Below are 22,912 nucleotides of genomic sequence, written 5' to 3'. Positions count from 1 at the left end.
CCATAATATTCAATTACAATTGGAACTAGAGATTACTAAGGAGATGAAACTGCTTCATTTTCAGTTTTGCATTTTGGCCCCTACTTCATTTATTCTTATTTACAACAGGTACCTGCTGACAAACACACCCAAATTTATTTGATGTGTGCTATGTGGAGTACACTATTTCTTCTAATATATCCTCATTTTTTTTTCTTTTAATCATTTTGTTCTTACTGTAAGACATTATCATGGCCAAGAGAGTGGGCAATATTAGTTTTATTCCCTTTGTTAAGTTTACAATGGAAGTATTAGCAGGAGAGCATCGTTGTGCAATACAAGGAAACACACTGAAAAACATAGGGAATGCACAAAAAAGACACTTCTAAAACAGAGTTCTTGGTGAAGGTGGCAGACACTAGTGGAGTATGCTTAAATCCTAGAATTACAACTTAGAAAACATCTATGATCCCACTGTAGCTAGAAGTACTGGAGATGTCGGATTTCAAATTCACATTTTAAATGCCTATTTGCAACCAGCAAGGGCCCAGGGGTGCTGCATGCTGCTTGCTACACGAATTTGGCTTAACTGGCTCAAATTTTTCACTCCACCAAAAATAAGGTACAGGCCCGCTGTCCGATTGTGTTTCTTGAAAATACTGCAGCCTGAGGGTAGACGAGCTTCTGAAGTTGCCAGAAGTGTTCTTGCATCTAATGGTTTCAGGATCACCATATATCTTTCAAACACTGGAGAAGGAAAGAATAAAAACAAGCATTATAGCCTCAAGATTTAATTCTTAACCACCCCGAAAATGATGTCAAGAAAGACTAACACAGCTGAAAGAGTCTATATTTTATCTCACATAGAAATCACTGGATTTTCCATTTCCCGCAACTCTCCGCCCCTGTTTTATACCCTCACTTCAACTCGGTTCTTCTGCAGACAGACTGTTAGATTCACTCCTGGACCTGAGCTCCAGGCTACCATAGCATGCTTCTGAAACTGGAAATTGAACATTATCGAAATGAAATCATCAGGATGAATTTTTAAAAACAGATTCTAGTATCTACTCTAAGAAATTTTATGCACCAGCACCAGGCTGAAGCAGTTAAGTCTGCCTGTGGCGCTAGTCTGTGCCCTGGCTGCACTGTTTTTGATGCATGTTCCTGTTTATAGCACTGAAGTCCTTGGCATCTGCACCTATGTGAGAGGCTCATATGAAGCTCCTGGCTGCAGCTGATACAGCCTTGTGGAAGAGCACTAGCAGGTGGAAGATCTCTCCTTCTCTCTCTCAAAAAAAAAAATTAAGCGTTTAATTTATTTGAAAGGCAGAGAGATCTTTTGTCTGCTGCTTCACTCCCATCTGCATTAGCTGGTGCGGGTTCATGAGCTCAGGACCCTGTCTGGGTTCCCCAGGTTGGGGGGATGCAAGCACCTCAATCATCAGCTGCTGCTTCCAAAGATGCAGGAAGCTATGCGGAAAATACAAACGCCAGGACTACAGCAAACACCCTGCTACAGGATGGAAGCATCCCAAGTCATCAGGCAGAACAGTTAAGATGCCTGGACCTCGGGCCTGGCTCAGTAGCCTTGCGGCTAAAAGTCCTCGCCTTGCACGCACCAGGATCCCATGCGGACACCAGTTTGTATCCCAACAGCTCCACTTCCATCCAGCTTCCTGGTTGTGGCCTGGGAGAACATACAAGCACAGCCCAAAGTCTTGGGACCCTGCACCTGTGTGGGAGACACAGAAGCTTCTGGCTTCGGACTGCCTTGGCTGTTGCGGCTGTTAGGTGAGTGAATCAATGGACGTAAGATCTTCCTCTCTGTACATCTAGCTTTCTAATAAAAAATAAATCTTACAAGAAAAATGATGCCTGGACCTCATACTGGAGTGCTTGACTCCAACTTTGATAATGCAGAACTTAGAAGATAGCAGTGATGGATTAAATATTTAAGTTCCTCAGATGCCCAGCTCTTGGTCCAGTCATGGCCCTCATAACCATTTGGAGCATGTACCCGCAGATGGCAACTTACATGAATGCCCAATTTCTCTGGCTCTCAAATTAAGAACTTTTCAAAAAAAAATTTAAGATTTATTTTTATTGAAAAAGCAGATCTACAGAGAGGAGGAGAAAAAAAAAAAAGATCTTCCATTTGCTGGTTCATTCCTCAAGTGGCCACATGGCTGTATACAGCTGAGCCGATCAGGAGCCAGGAGCCTCTTCTGTGTCTCCCACACAGGTGCAGGATCCCAAGGCTTTGGGCCATCCTTGACTGCTTTCCTAGGCCACAAGCAGGGAGCTGGATGAAAAGAGAGGTTGCCAGGACACAAACTGGCATCCATATTGGATCCTGGTGCATGCAGGGCGAGGACTTTAGCAGCTAGGTCTCATGCTGGGTCCCAAAAAGCATTTTTTTATTTCAAAGCTAAAGTTACAGAGAAAGAACTGGAGAGGCAGAGAAATCTTCCATTTGCTGGTTCACACCTAAGATGACCACACAGGCCAGGCTGCGTTAGGCCAAAGCCAGGAGCTTCATCCCAGATGTCCCACATATATTCACTGGTCCAAATGCCTGAGCCATCTCTTGCTGCTTTTGCCAGATCATTAGCACAGAGCTGGACTAAAAATGGTACAGAAAACACACTGGTGGTCATATGGGATGCTAGTGTTGCAGCATAAAGCCAGTCACCAATATTGTTTAAAGACAGATTATTTTTTTTTTTACTAAGTAGATGTTACATGATTGCATCATACTGGTGCATTGCATATATTATCTTATTTATCAGAATAACTCTGAGCTAAGAACAATTAGCAGCCTACTTATTAGCAAACTAACATTTAGAAAAATGAAGTTACTTGCAGAAGTCAACATAACTAATAGGAAATAGAACTACTAGAAGTTAATAATTTTCCTCTCAGTTGGATAAATCCGTGATGGTAATGTCCACATCGAATGAGGGCACCGGTTTGAGCCCCAGCTGTTGCACCTGACCCAGCTCCCTCCTCATCTACCTATGAAAGCAGATGCATGTGGGACACCTGGAGGAAGCTATTGGCTTCTGACTTTGACCTGGCCCAGCCCTAGCCGTTATTGCCATTCGGGGAGTGAACCAGCTGACGACAGAATTCTCTTTTTTACCTCTTCTAATTTGTTCAAATACATTTTTTTTTAAATCTAAAAATAAGAAAAGAATACCATAGTTAGAGGACAGTGCTACTTAACTGCTTCATTTGGGACACATATAAATGCAGTTAAGAATTTCGGGAAAAGAGTGCCGTGGTAGGGCAGGTAAATCCAGCCTGCAATGCTGGCATCCCATGTGGTCATCAGAGTACCAGCTGGTCCACTTCTCATCCTGTTCTGTACTAACACACCTGGAAAAGTAGCAGAGAATGGCCCCTGCATTTATATGGGAGACCTGGATGAAGCTCCCAACTCAGCCAGCTGATGGAAGATCCCTCTCTTTGCCTGTTTATCTCAGTAATTCTGCCTTTTTTTTTAAGGATTTATTTATTTTTATTACAAAGTCAGATATACAGAGAGAAGGAGAGACAGAGAGGAAGATCTTCTATCTGATGACTCACACCCCAAGTGAGTGCAATGGCTGGTGCTGCATCGATCCAAAGCCGGGAACCAGGAACCTCTTCCGGGTCTCCCACACGGGTGCAGGGTCCCAAAGCTTTGGGCCGTCATCAACAGCTTTCCCAGACCGCAAGCAGAGAGCTGGATGGGAAGTGGAGCTGCCGGGATTAGAACTGGTGCCCACATGGGATCCCGGCGCGTTCAAGTCTAGGACTTTTAGCCGCTATGCCATGCCACCGGGCCCTAATTCTGCCTTTCAAATAAAGAAAATAAATCACTGAATAGGAAAGAAATAAAGCAAAAAAAAAAAAAAATCAGGAAAAGGTTGCTACACAATCAGTTATAAAGAAGATCTTGGTCACAGTGGAATGACTACAGTTAAGAATAACATGTTGTATTACTTTTAGAAACTTTTCATAAGGAAATAAATATGAGAGGACAAAAGTTGATTGATTTTAAGATTACAAAGTGTACCTATATATCAAAATATCACATGGTACCATCTCCAAAATAAAAGGAGAGGGAGTTAGGGCTGTATCTCAAGTGGGCACTGGTTCAAGACCCACTTCCAATCCACCTCTTATGATCCGCGAAAACAGTGTGATGGCCCAAGCGCAAGGGTTCTGGCATCCACATAAGAGATCCAGAAAAACCACCTGGCTTGGACGATAGCCTGGCTCCAGCCCCAGCCTGTGAGGCCTTTTGGGGAACGAACCAGAGGATAGGAGCTCAGTTCTCTCTCTCTCTGTAAGTCTTTCAAACAAATAGTCTTTAAAAATAGGATCTGCATTATTGATGTGATACAGGCTTAAGCTACTGTTTATGACATCTTCATATCAGGGTTCAAGCCCTAGCTACAGTGCTTCCGATCCAACTCCTCTGACACATGTGAGCAAACGGCAGTGCCCCTTGCCGGCCATGTGGGAGACTTGGAGAGTTCTGGGTTCCTATTGTTAGCTTAGCTCAGCCTCAGTTATTGTGGCCATTTGAGGAGTGAAATAGCAAATGGTAAATCTCAATCTCTCTTTCTCGCTTTCTGCCCCGTTCCTCTCTGTGTGTCATTGCTGCCTTTCAAGTAAATAAACAGAACTTCAAAAGCAAGAAATCTATACATCCAACAATGTCCCCACACTATTGCTCAATTTATTCTTATTTTTAATTTTCCTTAAAGAATTGCTTACTCACCTGGTTTCAAGGCATAAAGAGATAATTTTAGTGCAAGTGAACCTGACAGTAAATCAGGACGATATATACTCCAGGTCATAGTGTCTCCAGTGATGGAGACTGTGAATTTCAATTCCTGGCTTAGTTCTAGACTTGAAAATTGGAAATGAGGTCAGTGTTAAGATGTCAGCATTCCACATGGCTACCAGTTTATGTTCTGGCTGCTTTCCACTTCTGATCCAGTTCCCTGCTGACAAGCATAGGAAAGCAGAAGGCAGCCCAAGTTCTTGTGCAGTTGGCCCCACATGGGAGACCCAGCCAAAGCTTCTGGCTTCTGCATGGCCCAGCCCCAGCCATGGCGGCCATTTGGGGAGTGAATCACAAATGGAAGATCTCTCTGCCCTCCTTGTCTCTCTGTAACCCTTTCAAGTTAAATAAATCATTAAAAAAATTTTTTTTTTAAATATTGATCATAAAATTGAATCAAAGTAATCATTTTTAAAATAAGACACCATTTCTAATTCATGGCCTAAATTACAACGAAATCAGATCTAGAAAATCCTGTGTGTTTTGCTGTTATTTTGGGTTCAGTTTTACTCAAAGTAAATGGAAAAAAGGAGACAGTAAATAGATTAAGTAAACAAGTTTTTTTAAAAATACAATTTCAATTATCCAATAGATGACCTCAATAAAAGTTTTTAACATGACCCATTGTAGAAACTGAGTTTTTATATTTTCATGTTGCAAGTAACTGCTTACTGACAAGGCAGAAGTAAAAACTGCATGTTTTTTTTTTTTCCATTATTATTATTATTTCAAAGGCCAAGTGCCAGACACAAGAGCTTCCCCATATGGCTGCAGTGGCTAGGCTGATGCTAGAAAGCTGAATTTTGTCTGGGTCTCTCATGGGTGGCAAGAACCCAGGAATTAGGGTGTTCCTGCACTGCCTTCCCTGGCACATTAGCAGGGAGCTGGGTCAGAAGTCGAGCAGCTAGGGGAAGTGTGGGTCAGCATTGCGGGTAAGCGGGTTAAGCAGCCTAACATGACCCCTGCCAACCACATGCAAAACTTGCATGAGGCTCCTTGCTCCTAAGTGGAGCCCAGCCGCGTATCGGCTCTTGTGGCCATTGGGGAATGAACAAGGCTGACGGAACCTGTCTCTTTCCCTCTGACTTTCAAAATATGTGAATAAATATGAAGAAAAAAATATGAAGAAGTGGAGCAGCAGCTGAGACTTGATTATGTGGGGTATTAGGGTGAAAGGCAGTGGTTCAGCCTGCTGACCCCAAAACTATGTCATTTTTGTATAAAAATTCTCAGTATGAATTTTCCTTATCTTTTATGCTTAAGCTTTTATGACTTCAACCCTCCAGAACAAGGGCTTCAGGGGAATAGTAGATTGTAAACAAAAAATAAGTGTGTGTGTGGGGGGAGAAAACATTGATCAAAGTGGGTTGAAATCCAAGATAAGCAGAGATGAAGAAATCAGGAGCCCAGGGGTGGCCCTCCCCTCCTGTTAAGAGGCTGCTTCCTGCACTGGAGTTCCTGGTTCAGTTTCTGGCTCCTGACTCACAACTTCCTGCTAGTGCAGAGGTGGGTGGTAGCAGTGTCAGCTGAAGTAATTAGATTCCTGCTACCCACTATCTGTCTCTGACCCTCCACAAAAGGAACGGAAAGGGATGGAAAGCCTGAAGGAAGCAGGAGCACAGATCTGTTACAAGCAAAGGTCCTGAAAGGAAATGCTTTTAAAAAAAACGTATGGGAGTATGGCAGCTGGGAGGATAACTGATTGGCTCTATAGGCTAGTTTACAAAACAAAGATACCTCTAGGCAAGGGTGTGGGAACAACTGATGGAATCCAGATAGGCTTATGGGAACTTCCATAATCTACATGTAAACTACTCAAGGACTCTTCCCTTATCCTGTGTAACCCTCAGTCTTTAAAAGACTGGTGCCACTAATCAATGTGGGCTATTGACCATCGGTCAGTATGGTCCATGTGTGTGATTCTCGCTCCGTGCACCAAGTCCATTGATGAGACAGCGAAGAGGGAGGCATGAAGGGACCAACTCCAATGAGCTCCCAATGGCCAAAGCTGGAATGATTTCAGCAGTAAGCATTAGAGCATAACCCAAAGCATCAAATAAATGTGAGTTCATATTAAAACAGACAACGAATAAATACGGAAACAGTGGTGCAGAAGAGGCAAATGATACAGGAAACCTCCTAAACAATATTCATGGTACCCTCTTCTTTAAAATGTAGGCCGGAAGTGCAACTCTGAAGCACAATGTTAGCGCAGGCACCGAGGCAGACATCACCAGCAGCCAACACAGTATCCCACTTCCTTAGAGACCACAGCAGAAGGAAAACACTTTCACCGGAGAAAAGCCAACCAAAACTGAAGGGCAGCCCACAAATCCCAAAGCAGTATACCTCAAACAGAGCGAGTTGTGACAAGACAAACTCAAACCAAAGGGCACTAAGATTACAGACTGAATGCAATGGAGAACCTTGGGTTTCAATCTTGGTCAAAATAAAAGTTAATAAGAAAACAGGCAAACACAAATAATATCTGTAACTTTTGCCCCCTGGCTGTTGCGAACACAGGAAGAGATTCCATAAAATAGAATGTGCATAACACAGAATGTCACAAACAGGCTTCTGTATATTTTTTTCTACTGGTTCTCATACAAAAGGAAGTATCACATGTCAAAAAGATTTTATGCCACCATTACAGATTTGGGCAAAGTCACCTTTTCAAGTACTGTCATACACTATAGCCAAGCACGAGTGTCACAGTATATCCACAGCCAAACAACACTGACACATTGACTTGTAGCACCTGAGACTCAGGACTTAACAGTGAGTCAAAGAAAACCATGCTGACTGCTTCACAGGACAAGGGTAAGAGAAGATGAAGGTTCTCCCAGACCTTCATCCAGGGTGTCAGCTACCTTGACCCTGACCTGTGGACAGCAGTGATTTCTCTTCTTTTAAAGCTAGTTTTCAGGAGAACATATTCATTCCCAGTCGTGGCCATATTAAGATACTCTAAATCTGGTGGCCTGAAAGAAATTTATGCTCTCACAAACATGGGCTCCAGGAGTCAGACTTCACAGTGTCCGCAGAGGGTGCACCCTGCAGATTCCACTCCCACCCAGCCTTGGTGGCTGTCATCATCACTGCAGCTCAGCCCCAAGTCGCATGTGTGTGGTTCTCCTTTGCCTTCTTACAGTGACATGTAATCGCAGCCAGAGTAAACCCAAATTAACTCATGATAAACTCTTCTGCTCAGGAACCTTTACATTTGCCAAAGACTAACTATATTAGAATACAAAAATACAATTTGATTTAAATATGGCACCTGATTATTCCATAATGAATCAAAGTATATAAATATAGGGTAGAATTAGAGGTACTGTGCAATGGTAATAATCCATTTAGGACAGTTCCAGCATGTCAAAAATCTGACTTCTGACCATTTCTTATTCATTTGAAAATACTGATTATATATATATATATATATATATAAAGATAGATAAATAGATAGATAGATATAGATATATTCATAGACGGGCTTAAAGTGTTGAGTAGTGAACTCTTTCCAAGATCAAATATGGATCAAAAGAAGGGCATCTGCAGGTCACACCTGCGTGCTCTCAGCACAGGGACTCACCTAGGAAATCCCAATTTCCTCCACTTGCTGTTTGGGGTGCTACCGCACAGGATCAAGACATATGAGGCCTCACTACCAGTAAGCCAGTGTCAGCAAATCCAACCATTGGGAAGGAATCAGCCACCCCAGTTCCAACACGTCCCTGCAACTCCAGCTCTGGGGGAACCTACAGCACAGAGGACTAGACTATCGTAGTAATACAGGGGAAGTCAGTGGGGGAGGGAGAAGAGGGAAATCCCAGAGTCAATCAAACAGTATCATAAAATAATAAAATCATCTGTAGACATTTGTAGGCAGAGAAAGGGGGCGAGGAAACTATAACAAACAAGCAAGTAAACAAACAAAACCTCAGGGTTCTTTGCCTCTGGATTTAGTCCTGGGGGAAAAAAGGGCATGTAAGGAAAAACCATGCCATCACGTGGGAATAACGCATACTGCAAAAGAGAATTTGGTCTGATATCTATGCAAGACTACCAATTATCGACCTAGAGTGAAAATAAAATAAAAAAATACTGCGCTAAATGAAATAAATTAGTCACAAAAGGCAGATCCAATTTTGAGGTACAACTTAGAAAACTCAAATGCACAAAGAGGACTACCAGCTACCAGGGCTGGCGGCAGAGGGAGTGGAGAGTTACTGTTCAACATGGACAGAGTTTCAGTTTGAGAAGATGAAAACATTCTGGAGTTGGACGTAATGACAGCTGAACAACAGTAAGAAGGCAGACTTAGGGAAGGAGATTAAGAAAACTGGCTGGATTATTGCTTTTAGAGGGCCAGAAGCAAACACTTAAAAATTGTTAGACTTTTGGGCCTGGCATGGTAGCCTAGCAGCTGAAGTCCTTCCCTTGCATGCACCAGGATCCCACATAGGCAGTGGTTCAAATCCTGGGGAATCAGATTCCCATCTAGCTCCTGGTTGTGGCCTGGGAAAGCAGTCAAAGACAGCCCAAAGACCCTGTACCCACGTGGGAGAGCTGGAAGAGGTTCCTGGCTCCTGGCTTCGAATCGGCTCAGCTCTGGCCATTGTGGCCGCTTGGGGAGTGAATCATTGGACGGAAGATCTTCTCTGTCTCCTCCTCTTTGTATATGACTTTCCAATAAAAAGCTAAATCTTTAAAAAAAGTTGTTAGGGGGCCCGGCGCGGTGGCGCAAGTGGTTAAAGGTCCTCGCCTTGCACGCCCGGGATCCCATATGGGCGCCGGTTCTAATCCCGGCAGCCCCGCTTCCCTTCCAGCTCCCTGCCTGTGGCCTGGGAAAGCAGTCGAGGACGACCCAAAGCTATGGGACCCTGCACCCGCGTGGGAGACCCAGAAGAGGCTCCTGGCTTTGAATCGGCATAGTATCGGCCGTTGTGCTCACTTGGGGAGTGAATCATCGGACGGAAGATCTTCCTCTCTGTCTCTCCTCTCTGTATATCCGCCTTTCCAATGAAAAAATAATAAAAATAAATCTTTAAAAAAAAAAAAGTTGTTAGACTATGATTCTATATCATTTATTGTACTAATTTCAAAAAGGAAACCAGAGAGATAGTATCTCAAACCTAAGAGAATTACATATGATCCAGCAGCTCCACTTATACACATCTAAGAGAACTGAAAATGCAGAGTATTGGAACAATTGGATGTGAGGGCCAGCATCCTAGCATAGCAGGTAAAGGCTCCTGTAGAGCCAGCATCCCATATGGATGCTGGTTCATGTCCCAGCTGCTCCACTTTCAATACAGCTCTCTGCTAATGTACCTAAGAAAGCAACAGGGCTTGGACCAAGTGCTTGGTTCTGCTTCTACATGAGAGATCTGGAAGATGCTCCTGACTTCAACCACTGTGCCTATTTGGGAAGTGAACCAGCGGATGGAAGATATGTCTCTCCCTCTTAGTACAACTGAATATTATTCAGTCATAAAAAGGAATGAAGTATTGATAAATGCTGATACATATATGACCTTCAAAACACAGGGACTGGGTACATATATTTAGCCTAATAGTTATACTCTGGTTACTGCGCCAGCACTCCACATTGGAGTATCTGGGCTTGATACCCAGCTCTGATTCCTTGCTCTAGGTTCCTGTTAACATGGACCTGCAGAAGCAGCACTGATGACTCGAGTAACTGGGAGACAGATTGTGTTCCTGGCCCCTGGCTCTTGTAAGCCCCAGTTAGGGGCTTCTGGGTAATGAACCTGCAAATGGAAAGCCCCTCTTTCTTTGCCTCTCAAAAACAAACAAAAAATCCCAAACATATGAAACAGAAGAAGCCAAACCCAAAAAGGTCAGATGGCAAAATTCCATTCACATCAAATATCCAGAACAGGCAATCTACATAGAGAAAGAATAGTTTCCAAGTCCAATGGAGAGAAAAAGCAGAATACAAAACAAAACAAAACAAAAAAACCCAAACAAATAAATAAAAAACAAAACTATGCAGAGATAATAGGTGTAGAATGTTGTGAATTTAAAAAATTTTTGAGTTACATACTTTTAAAATTGCTAATTTTACATCGTAGATTTTACCTAAATTCTGAGAAAAGCAAGCTCAATCTATTGTTTATGATACAGTTAAAGAATTTCCAAATTGAAAAGCTTTCCCTTATTCCAAAGTAACATACAATAGCTATCCACAATAGCTGGTTGGATGCTATCTATGTAGACAACAAAGTTAACTCCAGTTTTCATGCCTTCCAGGATTTCGCATAGTTTAGTTTAGTTATCTGAAAAGCAGAGTGATGGAGAGAGAAGGGACAGGGAAGAACAGAGGTTCTCTACCCATTGGTTTACTTGCCAAATGCCAGCAACACTTGGGCCAGGCAGGCCAAAGCAAGAGCCTGGAATTCTACCCTGGTCACTCACATGGGTGGCAGGAACTCAAGCACTTGGGCCATACTTCACTGCCTCACAGCACAGCAGCATGAGGCTGGATCAGAAGCAGGTGAGACTGGGCTCCAGGCATTCTCACATATGATGTGAGTATCCATAGTAGAGGCTTATCTTGCTTTACCACGCTACTCACTCTCATCATTCCAGGATTTTTGAAACTTTTAACATTACACTAAAGAAAGAGGAAACTTCTCCACCTGACTCCCAACATATCTTAAAATGCATGATTTCTGTATGTTGGCCCCTTTCTAATTTAACTTATATCTCATAGAGCCTTACCTTCTTTTCTGAGGATGGTCTAACTGCTGGGGCCCTTAAATACAAACCCATTCTTTGGGTAGAGTTCTGGCCTGGTCATTTGTGTGTACAAGTCCATCCTCGGTTGCATACTACAATGCAAGTTAAAACAAACAGGATCAAAAGATAGACAAACTGTCACCACGGATGGTTAGCACCTTAAGTAAACAGATGTACCAACAAAAGAACATTTAAACTCTTAAGAGACAAGCAAACACTGATGCAAACGTATTTAAATGCTAATGCCAATTCATCTTTTTTACTGGATAAACACAAAATCTCTTCTACAAGGGATGCTAGTCTGAACATGTAGATTAAAAGTCTACACACCACAATAACTCAGGAGACCAGTAACATCTTGCTAAGAGTAAAGTTTCCAGTACACCATGGTATGACTAGATCTCATCAGTTAGATTTGAGCATCAATTTCCAAGGCATTATACAAGAAGCCCAATATCCAAAACCTTCAAATCACCCAGTGAATTCTAAGTGTGTTGGAAATCACTCAGTAGAGCAAGCAAGTGAAAAATCTTAGAGGTGAGAGTTTCAAGGACAAAGACCAAGGTCAGTATTCTGAAGAGCAGGAAAACTACCCAGGTTAGTAAAAATGGAAAGCTGCTGACAGTAAAAGAGCATCTGAAAAAGTTAAAAGGAATTGTTCAAGGCTACCCACAAGTCCATCTCAGAAGCAGTCCATCAGCTGAAATACATACATTTATAATCTATCAACCAGAAGAATGTCTTCATTACCAAATTTCTTCATAAATTATGTTTCCACTCTATTTTAATCAATCAAAACAGACCTAACTCAAGTATGTTAACTTTATAGAAGTGCAAATTTGGTAGCAAAATCCAAGCCCTGCATCCTGCTTTTGCCATCAGAATTCCTTTTTTTGAAATATTCGCTCTCTTTGAATTTACAAGCCATTGCAAATGAAATATGGGCAACACAAGGGAGTAGTTTTATGGAGGGAATATTGCTAATGGTGAAGGAAAATATATGTAAGTATTGTATGTAAAAATTGACATGCCATCATATGTCAAGATACATATTTCTTATGGTAACCAGAGACCATCAATAGTTTAATTTACTCAAAAAATTACTGCACAGGTACTTGCTTAATTATAAAAATACAAGTGTTACTCTATAACTATTTAGTATTAACCACAGGTAAAGCTTCCCACCAAATCAGCAGTGTGGATAAATATTCTACATGTAAACACTTAAGTGAACAGGAATCTGTCATCTGCTTAACAGAGAACAAGAACCAACAAAGCAGCAGCCTTGGACTCCAGATGACAGTATTTCAACTTTTTTGTTATGTAGATGAACCTGGTTTAGGTTTGAACATTTTATAGGGGAGAGGGAGTGCTCCCATCTGCTAGATCACTCCCCAAATGCCTGCCACAGCTGCCACTGAGCTGTGTCAAGCAGCCCGGAACTGAATTCACATCTCCCACCTGATGCCAGGGACCCAAGTTCTAGGAGCCATTAACACTGCCTTCCAGGAGGCATACAGCAGGAAACCGGAAGCAGAAGCAGCTCTGGGACTTCAACCCAGACACTCTGACTGGGGCGGTGGTGCCTTAATCACCCAGCCAAATGCCTGTCCCAGGTATCAAGATTTGGAATTCAAGCACTGTCACTGCCACTGAAGGAAGACTAGTATCATTTGATACATGGCAATTATCACTGAGGTTCTTACAGATCCTAATTTATTTAGCCAATTCATGCATTTTAAGCACTCTGGAAATCAAATGATACAAGGTGGTTCTACTCCAAAGCTGAATGACTCCAAGAACAATTTTGCTTATCTATTAATTTAAGTGGTGAGAGTGTTTACGTCTACAGATATGAATTGAATCAAGGAAAACAAGCTGAAAAGGAATTAATCCAGCTGAAGGCTAAAGCTTGGGACTTTCCTTGAATGTTCCACAGTTACACAACAAGGGAAAACATAATATAAAAATCACAATAAGTTATCCATAAATACACAATCTTTTCATTAAGCTTTCAGGAAAACACTCCATTCCTTCATAATATAATTGATCAGACATGGTATTAGGAAAGGGATTTTTAAAAAATACATTTTAAGGTTTGCCAAAAGCAGTATACTTGTTTAGGGAAGAATAATGTACTCTACAAAAACAAAAATGCTTAGTTCTGATAAGAATGTGCTAAACAACAAAGTAATAAGCCAAAACTTTTGTCTATTCTCATTTGGCTTTTCACTATGAGCCATAGATTTTGATTTATTACAAAATATCCTTAGCAGGATAAAAGGCCTTAAGTCCTCCGTAGACGTGGGCAGCCAGCAGCCCTGAGCATCGGGGGCATCACACTCCTCCACAGCTCATGGACATTACCTGTAAATGCACTCCCACCAAGAAACAGGTTTTGCCAACACACCTGTGGCAAGTGGCACTGCCAAATCTCAAGGGCTAATTTGAGGATCTGCCTATCGTGTCCCCAAAGGTCTCTCCATTCTGATGAGTCGAGAAAAATTTAGCTTAAGAATGAAAATGGACAGTCTTCTCTATTACTTTAATAAACAGGATGAAAGGGCAAAGAGATTTTGCTCACCAGAGGAAGACTCACACTGAAACATGCCTCCTTTAGCTTAAGCCCAAAAGCAGATGACTGACGAAGACAGCAGAAAAAACTGGAAAGACCAGCATTGGAACTAACAGATAATTTCATCAATAGCTCAGCAAATACTCTGCAGGTCATCTTAGGGTGTCACCTTCTCCTGAGCAAGCCTGTTTGTATTCCAGAGGTAGCAAACCTGTTTTCAGCCTAAAACCATTTGTATATTTATAGCATCACTCCTGAGCTTACACAAGCATCAAGTTAAAAATTACCCTGCTATAGATTTACTGAATTTCAACTCACACCCGTGGTTGCCTTGGTAGAGGTAGGTCACGTGATTTTGTGGGCTTCATATGGTGGGCTGGCCTGGCAATCCTGAGTTGGGGTTCCTGTGCACCCCTTCTATCGATTTGTCAGAGACCTCAACTTCAAAATCAGTGCTTGAGTTCTCTTAAGTCAGATTTGAAGCAAAACACCTTCTTAGCCAACTCTGTGCTACACAAAATGTCCAAAAGAGCAATCCAAAAAGTAGGACAGGTTTCCAAAATGTACCAAAAGTTTACAAAGAACTAATACACAAAGGAGGATGGCGTCATGTAATGGATTAATACATTAATTAATGTGTTCATTAGCACACATTAAATGAATACATTATAAAACAAATAAAGATCTTGTGGAGAAGTCCCAATGCTGTCAAGGGCATGAGCTAGTCCCCCTTATGCTAACTCTGGACCGAACTACTTCCATAAGCAAATCCATTAGCACATGTACACTCATTTTGAGTTTCAGAGAAACTGTGTCTTCCCTGACTATCTTCATGCATATCAACTTATGTAATAAGGACTCTAAGGATGTTTCTTCTTCAAGCTACTGACCTGGTAACCTTGGAAGAAGTTAAGAATTTCCTTAACTCCAGTATTGTAGGCCAGGCCCTGCATTCTGACCACCGTGCCAGGCTGTGGAGGGACACTGCTAAGATTAGCAGCTGTAGGGAAGTAGCCAAGACTATTAGGCGAACCTGGGGGGCTAGAGGGAGAGAAACACAGTGAACCAACAGGCACAGACAATGATGAAAATTACTAAAACATCAGTTACTTAAGGAAACAGATTTTCTCAAGACGATCTTGCTTTTCAGAGCTACCTTTCCTGACATGTCTCATAGTTCCGCAAAAAGCCAAGAGAAGCAGTGAGGCTAACACAGAGTTAAGTGCAAGGCTTCAGCCACATCTCTGAGATTCTTAAAGAGGAAAGAAAGAATTAGGCCTCCATAGTCACTCAACCACAAAGCACCACTTCCAAAGCCCATCTCATTGATGATTAACTTGCTAGTTACCAGAAGTACTAAGGCATGCAAAAGCACCAACAGAAAGGACTAACAGGAACCACAGCCACAGAAACCAACAGCATCCAAAGTGATTGCTGCAGAGAACGAGCTGTTCCAACCACAGAAACAAACGCACAGCACAACACGAGCGGCCCTTCTAAAAGTTCTCGGAAAACGTACATTATGGAAAAGTAATGTGCGGATTTTTTTTTTAAAAACCAAAATAAACTCAGCTTTTAATTCCATCTTCCAGGAACTTTTTGAAGTTACCATGTGCAGCACAGCAGGAGTTTTTCCTTCCAACCTGATTCTTAAAAAACTGGGAAGAGCTGGAATTCATAGTACAGTTAAATCCATCACCGTGAACCCAAGAGGAGAAAGTCGCTGAATGGACCTCTGAGTGCCTCTGCAACAACTGTCTTCAAAGAGTACAAATCAAATGAGCACTCGCTCTTTGGCAATCTGAGCAATTATTACATGAGTTTCCAAGTAGTTCAATAGTGAGGCTGTCAATCTGTCTTCTATCACATTTGCTGGCTAGATACACATATTTAAACTTAGATAAACATAGCTGGAAATTCTGCATTATTAACATCCACATATTTTTGCAAGATGACTGCCCATTTGAAACAAAAGCAATGGTCTCACCCAGTCTCCCCTAGCCCTTGACCCTTTGCACCCTAATCAAATATGTAAAAATTATCAGAAATAAAACTTATACAATTAAAAAGAGTAAACGAGCAGAAAGAAAGAAAAAAAAAGAAAAATCACAATGGAGGGTATTTAAAATAGTATCTTATCATTCTTGCTTTTTTTTTTTTAAATTACAAAGTCAGATATACAATACAGAGAGGAGAGACAGAGAGGAAGATCTTTCGTCCCATGAGTCACTCCCCAAGTGAGAGCAACGGCTGGTGCTGCGCCAATCCGAAGCCGGGAACCTGGAACCTCTTCTGGGTCTCCCACACTGGTGCAGGGTCCCAAAGTTTTGGGTCATCCTCGACTGCTTTTCCAGGCCACAAGCAGGGAGCTGGATGGGAAGTGGAGCTGCTGGGATTAGAACTGGCGCCCATATGGGATCCGGGCGCATTCAAGGCGAGGACTTTAGCCCCTAGGCCATGCCGCTAGGCCCCCATTCTTGCTCTTCTTTCTGTAACTCTCATTCTAATTCATCACTTTAAAAGTGAGAATATGAAAATATTAGTCCTCTTCAAGGTTGCCCTTACTGAAGCTTCTGAGTCTCAAAAACAGTGGTGCTAAATTTTGTTAGCAAGGTTCCTGGCACGGTAGCCTAGTGGCTAAAGTCCTTGCCTTGCATGTCCACATGTTCGTATCTCAACGGCCCCACTTCCCATCCAGCTCCCTGCTTGTGGCCTGCGAAAGCAGTTGAGGACAGCCCATAGCCTTGGGACCCTGCACCCCCATGGGAGACCCAGAGAAAGCTCCTGGCTTCTGGATTTGGATCGGCTCAGCTCCAGCCATTGCAGCTACTTAGGGAGTGAATCTGTGGATGGAAAATCTGTCTCTCCTGCTCTCTGTATATCTGACTTTCCAATTAAAAAAAAAAAATCTACCTAAAAATGTTATTACTCAGAGATCTCCAAAAATGATCTATATGGAAACCAAGGTTGAAAGTCATTGTTGAGGGAACCCAAGCCAACTTTTGTGCAACTATGATAGAGATTGCTTGGAGCACAGGTTTAGCCATCATTCAACTATGCCAATGTTTACAGGGGTGGAAACGGAAACTAAGTTATATAATATAATTTCCCAACTGGTTCAACAAGCAGTTTACCTTTTACCAAACTGGAAGAACCACTCAATTTCTCAACTTCTAGTTCTATGTTTTCCCGCTACACAACCACCATTCAAAGACCATAACTGCCCACGTCAGATGCCTGGTAAGAGTCTAATATTCAAGATCATCAAGACCTCTTCAAGTCTCCAGGCAAGTTTATGTTCTTTGTGTAAAAAGTCTTGTATAAATTATGTCTGGTGTTACCAGTATCTGCATAACGTATTTAAAATAAAAACAGCTAAGATGAAGGTTGTCTAAGGATCTTTTCCTTCCTTGGAGTTCCCTCCGGCCACCACGGCAGGAGATTTCTCTGTTAGATTTCCTGGCGTCTTGCCTCCCTTGGAGTCCCTTCCTGTCACTCTGGAAGGCTTTGAAAACTTAAAAAAAAAAAAAAAAAAAGTGAACTAACAGGTAGCATTTTAAGACAACTGAAAATTATATTCAAAGATACCACCTATTCTGACAAAGCTTAATCACAGAAATTTATTTTTCACAATTCTAAATTACCAAACAAGCAATCATAAGTATAATTCATACTAGTAAGACAGGACACAAGAAAATTTTTCATTAACTTAAATTTCAAACTCAAGGTCTTGTGTGGATTACTAAAATAAGAACAGGCAAAAATAATTTATGGAACAATTTATGGGGACACAGAATTCATAAGACTCATTTTAAAGATTCTGGTCAAAAATGTGCCAGCATCCCATAGTTACTTCCTGTCTCGGCTGCTCCACTTCTGATTCAAGTTCCTGCTTTTGGCCTGGGAAAGCAGTGGGACCCTGCACCTGCTTGGGGGTGACCTCATTTCCAGCTCAACACATTGTACTGGTCCCACAGGGAAAACAGTATCAACTTGGCATCCTACAGATTCAGCCCATGATCGGTCCTGCTGGCCCCCAGCCCAAGAAACAACTGTGAGCTGCGCAGGTGCTGATCCAGGACAAAATTCACTTCATTGCATTGGTCTCACAGGGAAAACAGTACCAACTTGGCATCTTCAGAGCTAACACCCAGCAGATTCCAGCAAGAGCAGCACCGCTGACAACCTTGTGATTTAGGACAGTTGATGTCTACCTAATTCTGGGAACTGCTTCAACTGGGAGTGGGAAGAAAACTGCAGGCAATGGTGCGACCATAGCACAGGATCCCAGGGAGTGGAGAGGGGGGAGCCGGGGGCTGAGGCTATAGAGACCATGGTGAAACCAAACACAAGAGCCCGGGACTGAAACTGCAAAGAATGGCACAAGTCACTGAAAACAAAGACCCAGGTAACAAACACAATCAGTAAAACTGGCCGGTAAGCCAATGGGAAGGAGCCTAGAAACCAGCACCAAGAAGAGAATGAGCTAACAACAACAACAAAAAAGCGCAATGACCAAGAACAAAACAAGAGACAGAGACACGAAAAATACTAAGGATGTTTCCCCCGAAAAGGAGCAAAAGCCTTTACCAATGTCAGTTAACTGAGGAAGACATCAAGGAAATGGGGGATAAAAATTTTTAAAAACTTCTTATAATGCTTCTTAACAACATCAAGAAACACATACAGAAGTTGAAACAATTTAAAGAATATGTTTGAATCAAATGAAAGCCAATATATTAGAAATTAAGACCACAATGGAGTAAATAAAAATTCAGTGGAAAACCTCAACAATAGAATGAGTGAAACAGAAGAATCGTAGAATTGGAAGCTATTGCTTGTCACAATGGGGAAACAAAAAGCTTAAAGTGAAGCTGAAGCAAGCTAAGAAAAGTATTCAAGTATTAAGGGACACTATTAAAAGGCCGAATATAAGTGTTATGAGAGTTCCAGAAGGTATAGGAAGAGAAGTTGTGGGGTTCTGGCGTAGTAGCCTTGTGGTCAAAATCTTTGCCTTGCATGCGCCCAGATGGAAGATCTTCCTCTCTGTATATCTGACTTTCCAATACAAATAAAAATTTTAAATTCTTAAAAACAATGAGAAGCCAGGTTTAAACATGTAATCATTTTTTCTTAAAGAAAACTTCCCAAATTTGGAGAAACAATTGGGAAACAAAATACAGGAGGAGAACAGATCTCTCAATACGGTTGATTAAATGTGATCTTTAAAAAAACACAAGATAATTAAGCTCTCTTGAGCTGAACACAGGGAAAAGATCCTTAAACACGGCCTTAAAAAAAAAATCTAGTAACATATACAGGAATGGCAGTCTAACTCACTGCTGACCTATCAGAGGAAACGCTACAGGCCAGAAGAGAATGGAGTGACATCTTCCAGATTCTAAACAGAAAAAATTGTCACCCAGAATAACTTCATGCAACAAAGCTTTCCTTTGTCATTGAAAATGAAAAATACTTCCACACGAAAGAAAAGCGTAAAGAATTCGCCTGTTCCAGAACGGAGCTACAAATGATTCTTAAGGATGTTCCCTTGACATAGAGAAGGAATAGCACCTAGCAAAACCAAACATGCAGTAAAAGAACAGAAGACTAAATCAAACAATGAGGAATCCATTGCTAAAACTCAAAGGACCAAATTATTACCTCTCCATATAAACCCTGAATGTAAATGGCTTAAACTCATCAAATACCACAGATGAGCACATCTAACTAACTGTTGCCTACAGGAGACACCTCTCACCAACAGATATGAGGAAACAAAGTAAAAGGATGGATATTCCAGGCTAATGGAAAGGAAAAAATGAGCTGGTATAATCATTCTTGTATCAGACAACACAGTTAACACGAATAATATTTCAAAGAGATTTAGAAGGACACCACAGCAAGAAGAGATCACCTCACTGGTTTCTTATGATGCTTTCTTTTTCAACTATTTGGTTTTCTATCTCACTCTTCTGTTATTCTGGCTAAAATGTTGTTTTGCTCATCTTCTTTAAAAACTGGCTCGATCTTGTTGCAATCTGAAGCTTTTTTTACGTTCAATCCCACTTATTTTTGTGGTGATTTTTTTAAAAAGATTTATTTATTTATTGGAAAGTCAGATATACAGAGAAGAAGAGAGACAGAGAGGAAGATCTTCTGTCCAATGATTCACTCCCCAAGTGAGCCAATCCGAAGCCAGAAGCCAGGAACCTCTTCCAGGTCTCCCACGTGGGTGCAGGGTCCCAAAGCTTTGGGCCATGCTCAACTGCTTTCCAAGGCCACAAGCAGGGAGCTGGATGGAAATGGAGCAGCCAGCATTAGAACTGGCGCCATTACAGGATGCCGGCGCATGCAAGGCGAGGACTTTAGCTGCTAGGTCACACTGCCGGGCCCTTTGCGGTGATTTTTAACATTTCTTGCTTCCTGCTTTTTTTTTAGTAAGTCCTAGAGATGCATTGCCAGACATTCACTTTCTATTTTTTATATACCTAATGTTATAAATGTCCCTCTCAATACTGTTTTTGCTACATCTCATGTGTTTTGAAAATTTAATTTCAAATAACTTTTTTTAATTTAGTGTCGTGTAGCTCACAGTAGCATCATTGTTTCAATAAGCCTTGATTTTCATTTATTCAGTGACACATTGGTCACTCAGGAGCACATTTCAAAATTTCATGTTGTAAATTTTCTGTTTTTCTTCCTGTTACTGATTTTGCTTTATGGCTTTTCATTTAAGGGGATTATAGTAACTGTGTAATACACTATTATACCCAGATGTGAAGATACAATGCAGTATGCATCTCTACTTCCAATTAAAAGATGGACTCTCAATGAAACTATTAAATATGGGCCCAATGGGCCTGGCGAAGTGGCCTAGTGGCTGAAGTCCTCGTCCTGAATGCACTGGGATCCCATATCGGCGCTGGTTCTGGTCCTGGCAGCCCCACTGCCCATCCAGCTCCTTGCTGGTGGCCTGGGAAAGCAGTCGAAGACAGCCCAAAGCCTTGGGACCCTGCACCCATGTGGGAGACTTGGAGCACGTTCCTGGCTCTTGGCTTCGGATCAATGCAGCTCCGGCCATTGCAGTCACTTGAGCACTGAATCATAGGATGGAGGATCTTCCTCTCTGTCTCTCCTCCTCTCTCAATATATCTGACTTTGCAATAAAAATTAAAAACAAAACTTAAAAAAAAAAAAAAAAAAAACTAGGCCCACCGTGGTAGCTTAGTGGCTAAAGTCCTCTCCTTGCATGCGCCGGCATCCTATAATGGCGCCAGTTCTAATGCTGGCTGCTCCATCTCCATCCAGCTCCCTGCTTGTGGCCTGGGAAAGCAGTTGAGAATGGCCCAAAGCCTTGGGACCCTGCGCCCATGTGGAAGACCAGGAAGAAGCTCCTGGCTCCTTGCTTTGGATCAGCTCAGCTCCAGCTGTTGCAGTAACTTTGGGAGTAAACCAGCTGAAAGATCTTTGTCTCCTTCTCTCTGTAAATCTGCTTTTCAGGTAAAAATAAATAAATCTTAATAAACAAACAAAAACTATTAAATATATCTTTATAATGGGATGCTGGACTCTACAAATGTCCATACTTACAATGCCAGGATACATTTAAATAGCAGAAAAATGCACTTATTACTGTTTATGAAGGAATACACTGTTGTATTAATACGGAGACATTACTGGAGGAAGGGGATTTGGTGAGGGGGAAATGTTATCATAATATAACAATAGTAAGATGAAACAACAAAATCCTGTAAGCTGAAATGAAGCCTGATCAGGTGTTTTGCAGTTTGTATGCATTTCCAGATTATTTGCAACACTCACAAGATCTTAGCACAAGATTCTTCACACCAGTACTGGGTGCTATGACTGAGGTTATAGACTGGAAGATTGTTAATTCTTCCATGACAGCTATAATGTACTGATGGAGTGAATTTTGTGTTTGATAATTTGTATTCACAGAAGGAACTGCCTATAGCAGCTCTTACATTCATCATTAAAAATATCACACAAACAGGGCCTGGTATAGTAGCCAAGTGGCTAAAGTCCTAATCTTGCGTGTGGCAGAATCGCATATGGGCACCAGTATCCCAGCTGCTTCACCTCCCAACCAGCTCCCTGCTTGTGGCTGGGGAAAGCAGTCAAGGGTGGCACAAGGCTTTGGGACCGTGCAGCCATGTGGGAGACCTAGAAAAAACCCCTGGTCCCTGGGTCCTGTCTTCAGATCAGTTCAGCTCCGGCCATTGAGGCAACTTGGGGAGAGACTTTGGATGGAAGATCCACTGAAGATCTCTACTCACTCTGTAAATGTGACTTTCCAATAAAAGTAAGTAAATCTTAAAAAAAAAAAAAAAACAAAGCCACATTCACTTTAAAGCTTGAAAATCATGCCCATTCACAAAATTACCTGGCATTTTTCCCACAGAACACAATGTAACATTATTCCACATTGTATTGTTACAATTAGCATATACAGTGTATCATAGTTTATACTATATGATAACTCCAGTTTACACTAATGGCAATCGGAATTTAAACATTAAGAATATACATACCTTTAAAACCAGAAGTGTATTTTTCCTAATCCTAGCAGAAAACTTTCACCATAGAAATTAGAGAGTAAACTGACAGGTCCAGTGCACAGTGTGAGACCCGGAGGAAGCTCCTGGCTTCGGACTGGCTCAACTCTGACTGTAGCGGCCACTTGGGACATGAACCAACGGATGGAAGATCTTCTCTATATCTCCTCCTTC

At 41.8% G+C, this 22,912-nt stretch overlaps 1 protein-coding gene across 2 annotated transcripts in view; it reads right to left on the bottom strand.

The window, feature by feature from the left end:
- Positions 1 to 216: 216 nt before the first annotated feature.
- The window catches only part of ESRP1 (epithelial splicing regulatory protein 1), a 63,846-nt gene continuing 41,150 nt past the window's right edge, over positions 217 to 22,912 (bottom strand). The window contains exons 14-16 of one of the 2 annotated variants that reach the window (XM_040995235.1): positions 15,050 to 15,200; positions 11,567 to 11,676; positions 217 to 726 (exon numbers count right to left, since the gene is read on the bottom strand). In XM_040995235.1, coding sequence (XP_040851169.1) covers positions 11,602 to 11,676; positions 15,050 to 15,200 — 226 coding nt within the window. In that variant the 3' untranslated portion in view covers positions 217 to 726; positions 11,567 to 11,601. The remainder of the gene's footprint in view (positions 727 to 11,566; positions 11,677 to 15,049; positions 15,201 to 22,912) is intronic. The other variant, XM_040995245.1, reaches the window with a different exon arrangement.

The sequence above is a fragment of the Ochotona curzoniae genome, unplaced genomic scaffold (genome assembly GCF_017591425.1).
Source record: "Ochotona curzoniae isolate NIBS_2020 unplaced genomic scaffold, NIBS_Ocur_1.0 contig_1071, whole genome shotgun sequence".
Taxonomy (NCBI): Eukaryota; Metazoa; Chordata; class Mammalia; order Lagomorpha; family Ochotonidae; genus Ochotona; species Ochotona curzoniae.
This window is presented reverse-complemented; position numbering and strand designations above follow the sequence as displayed.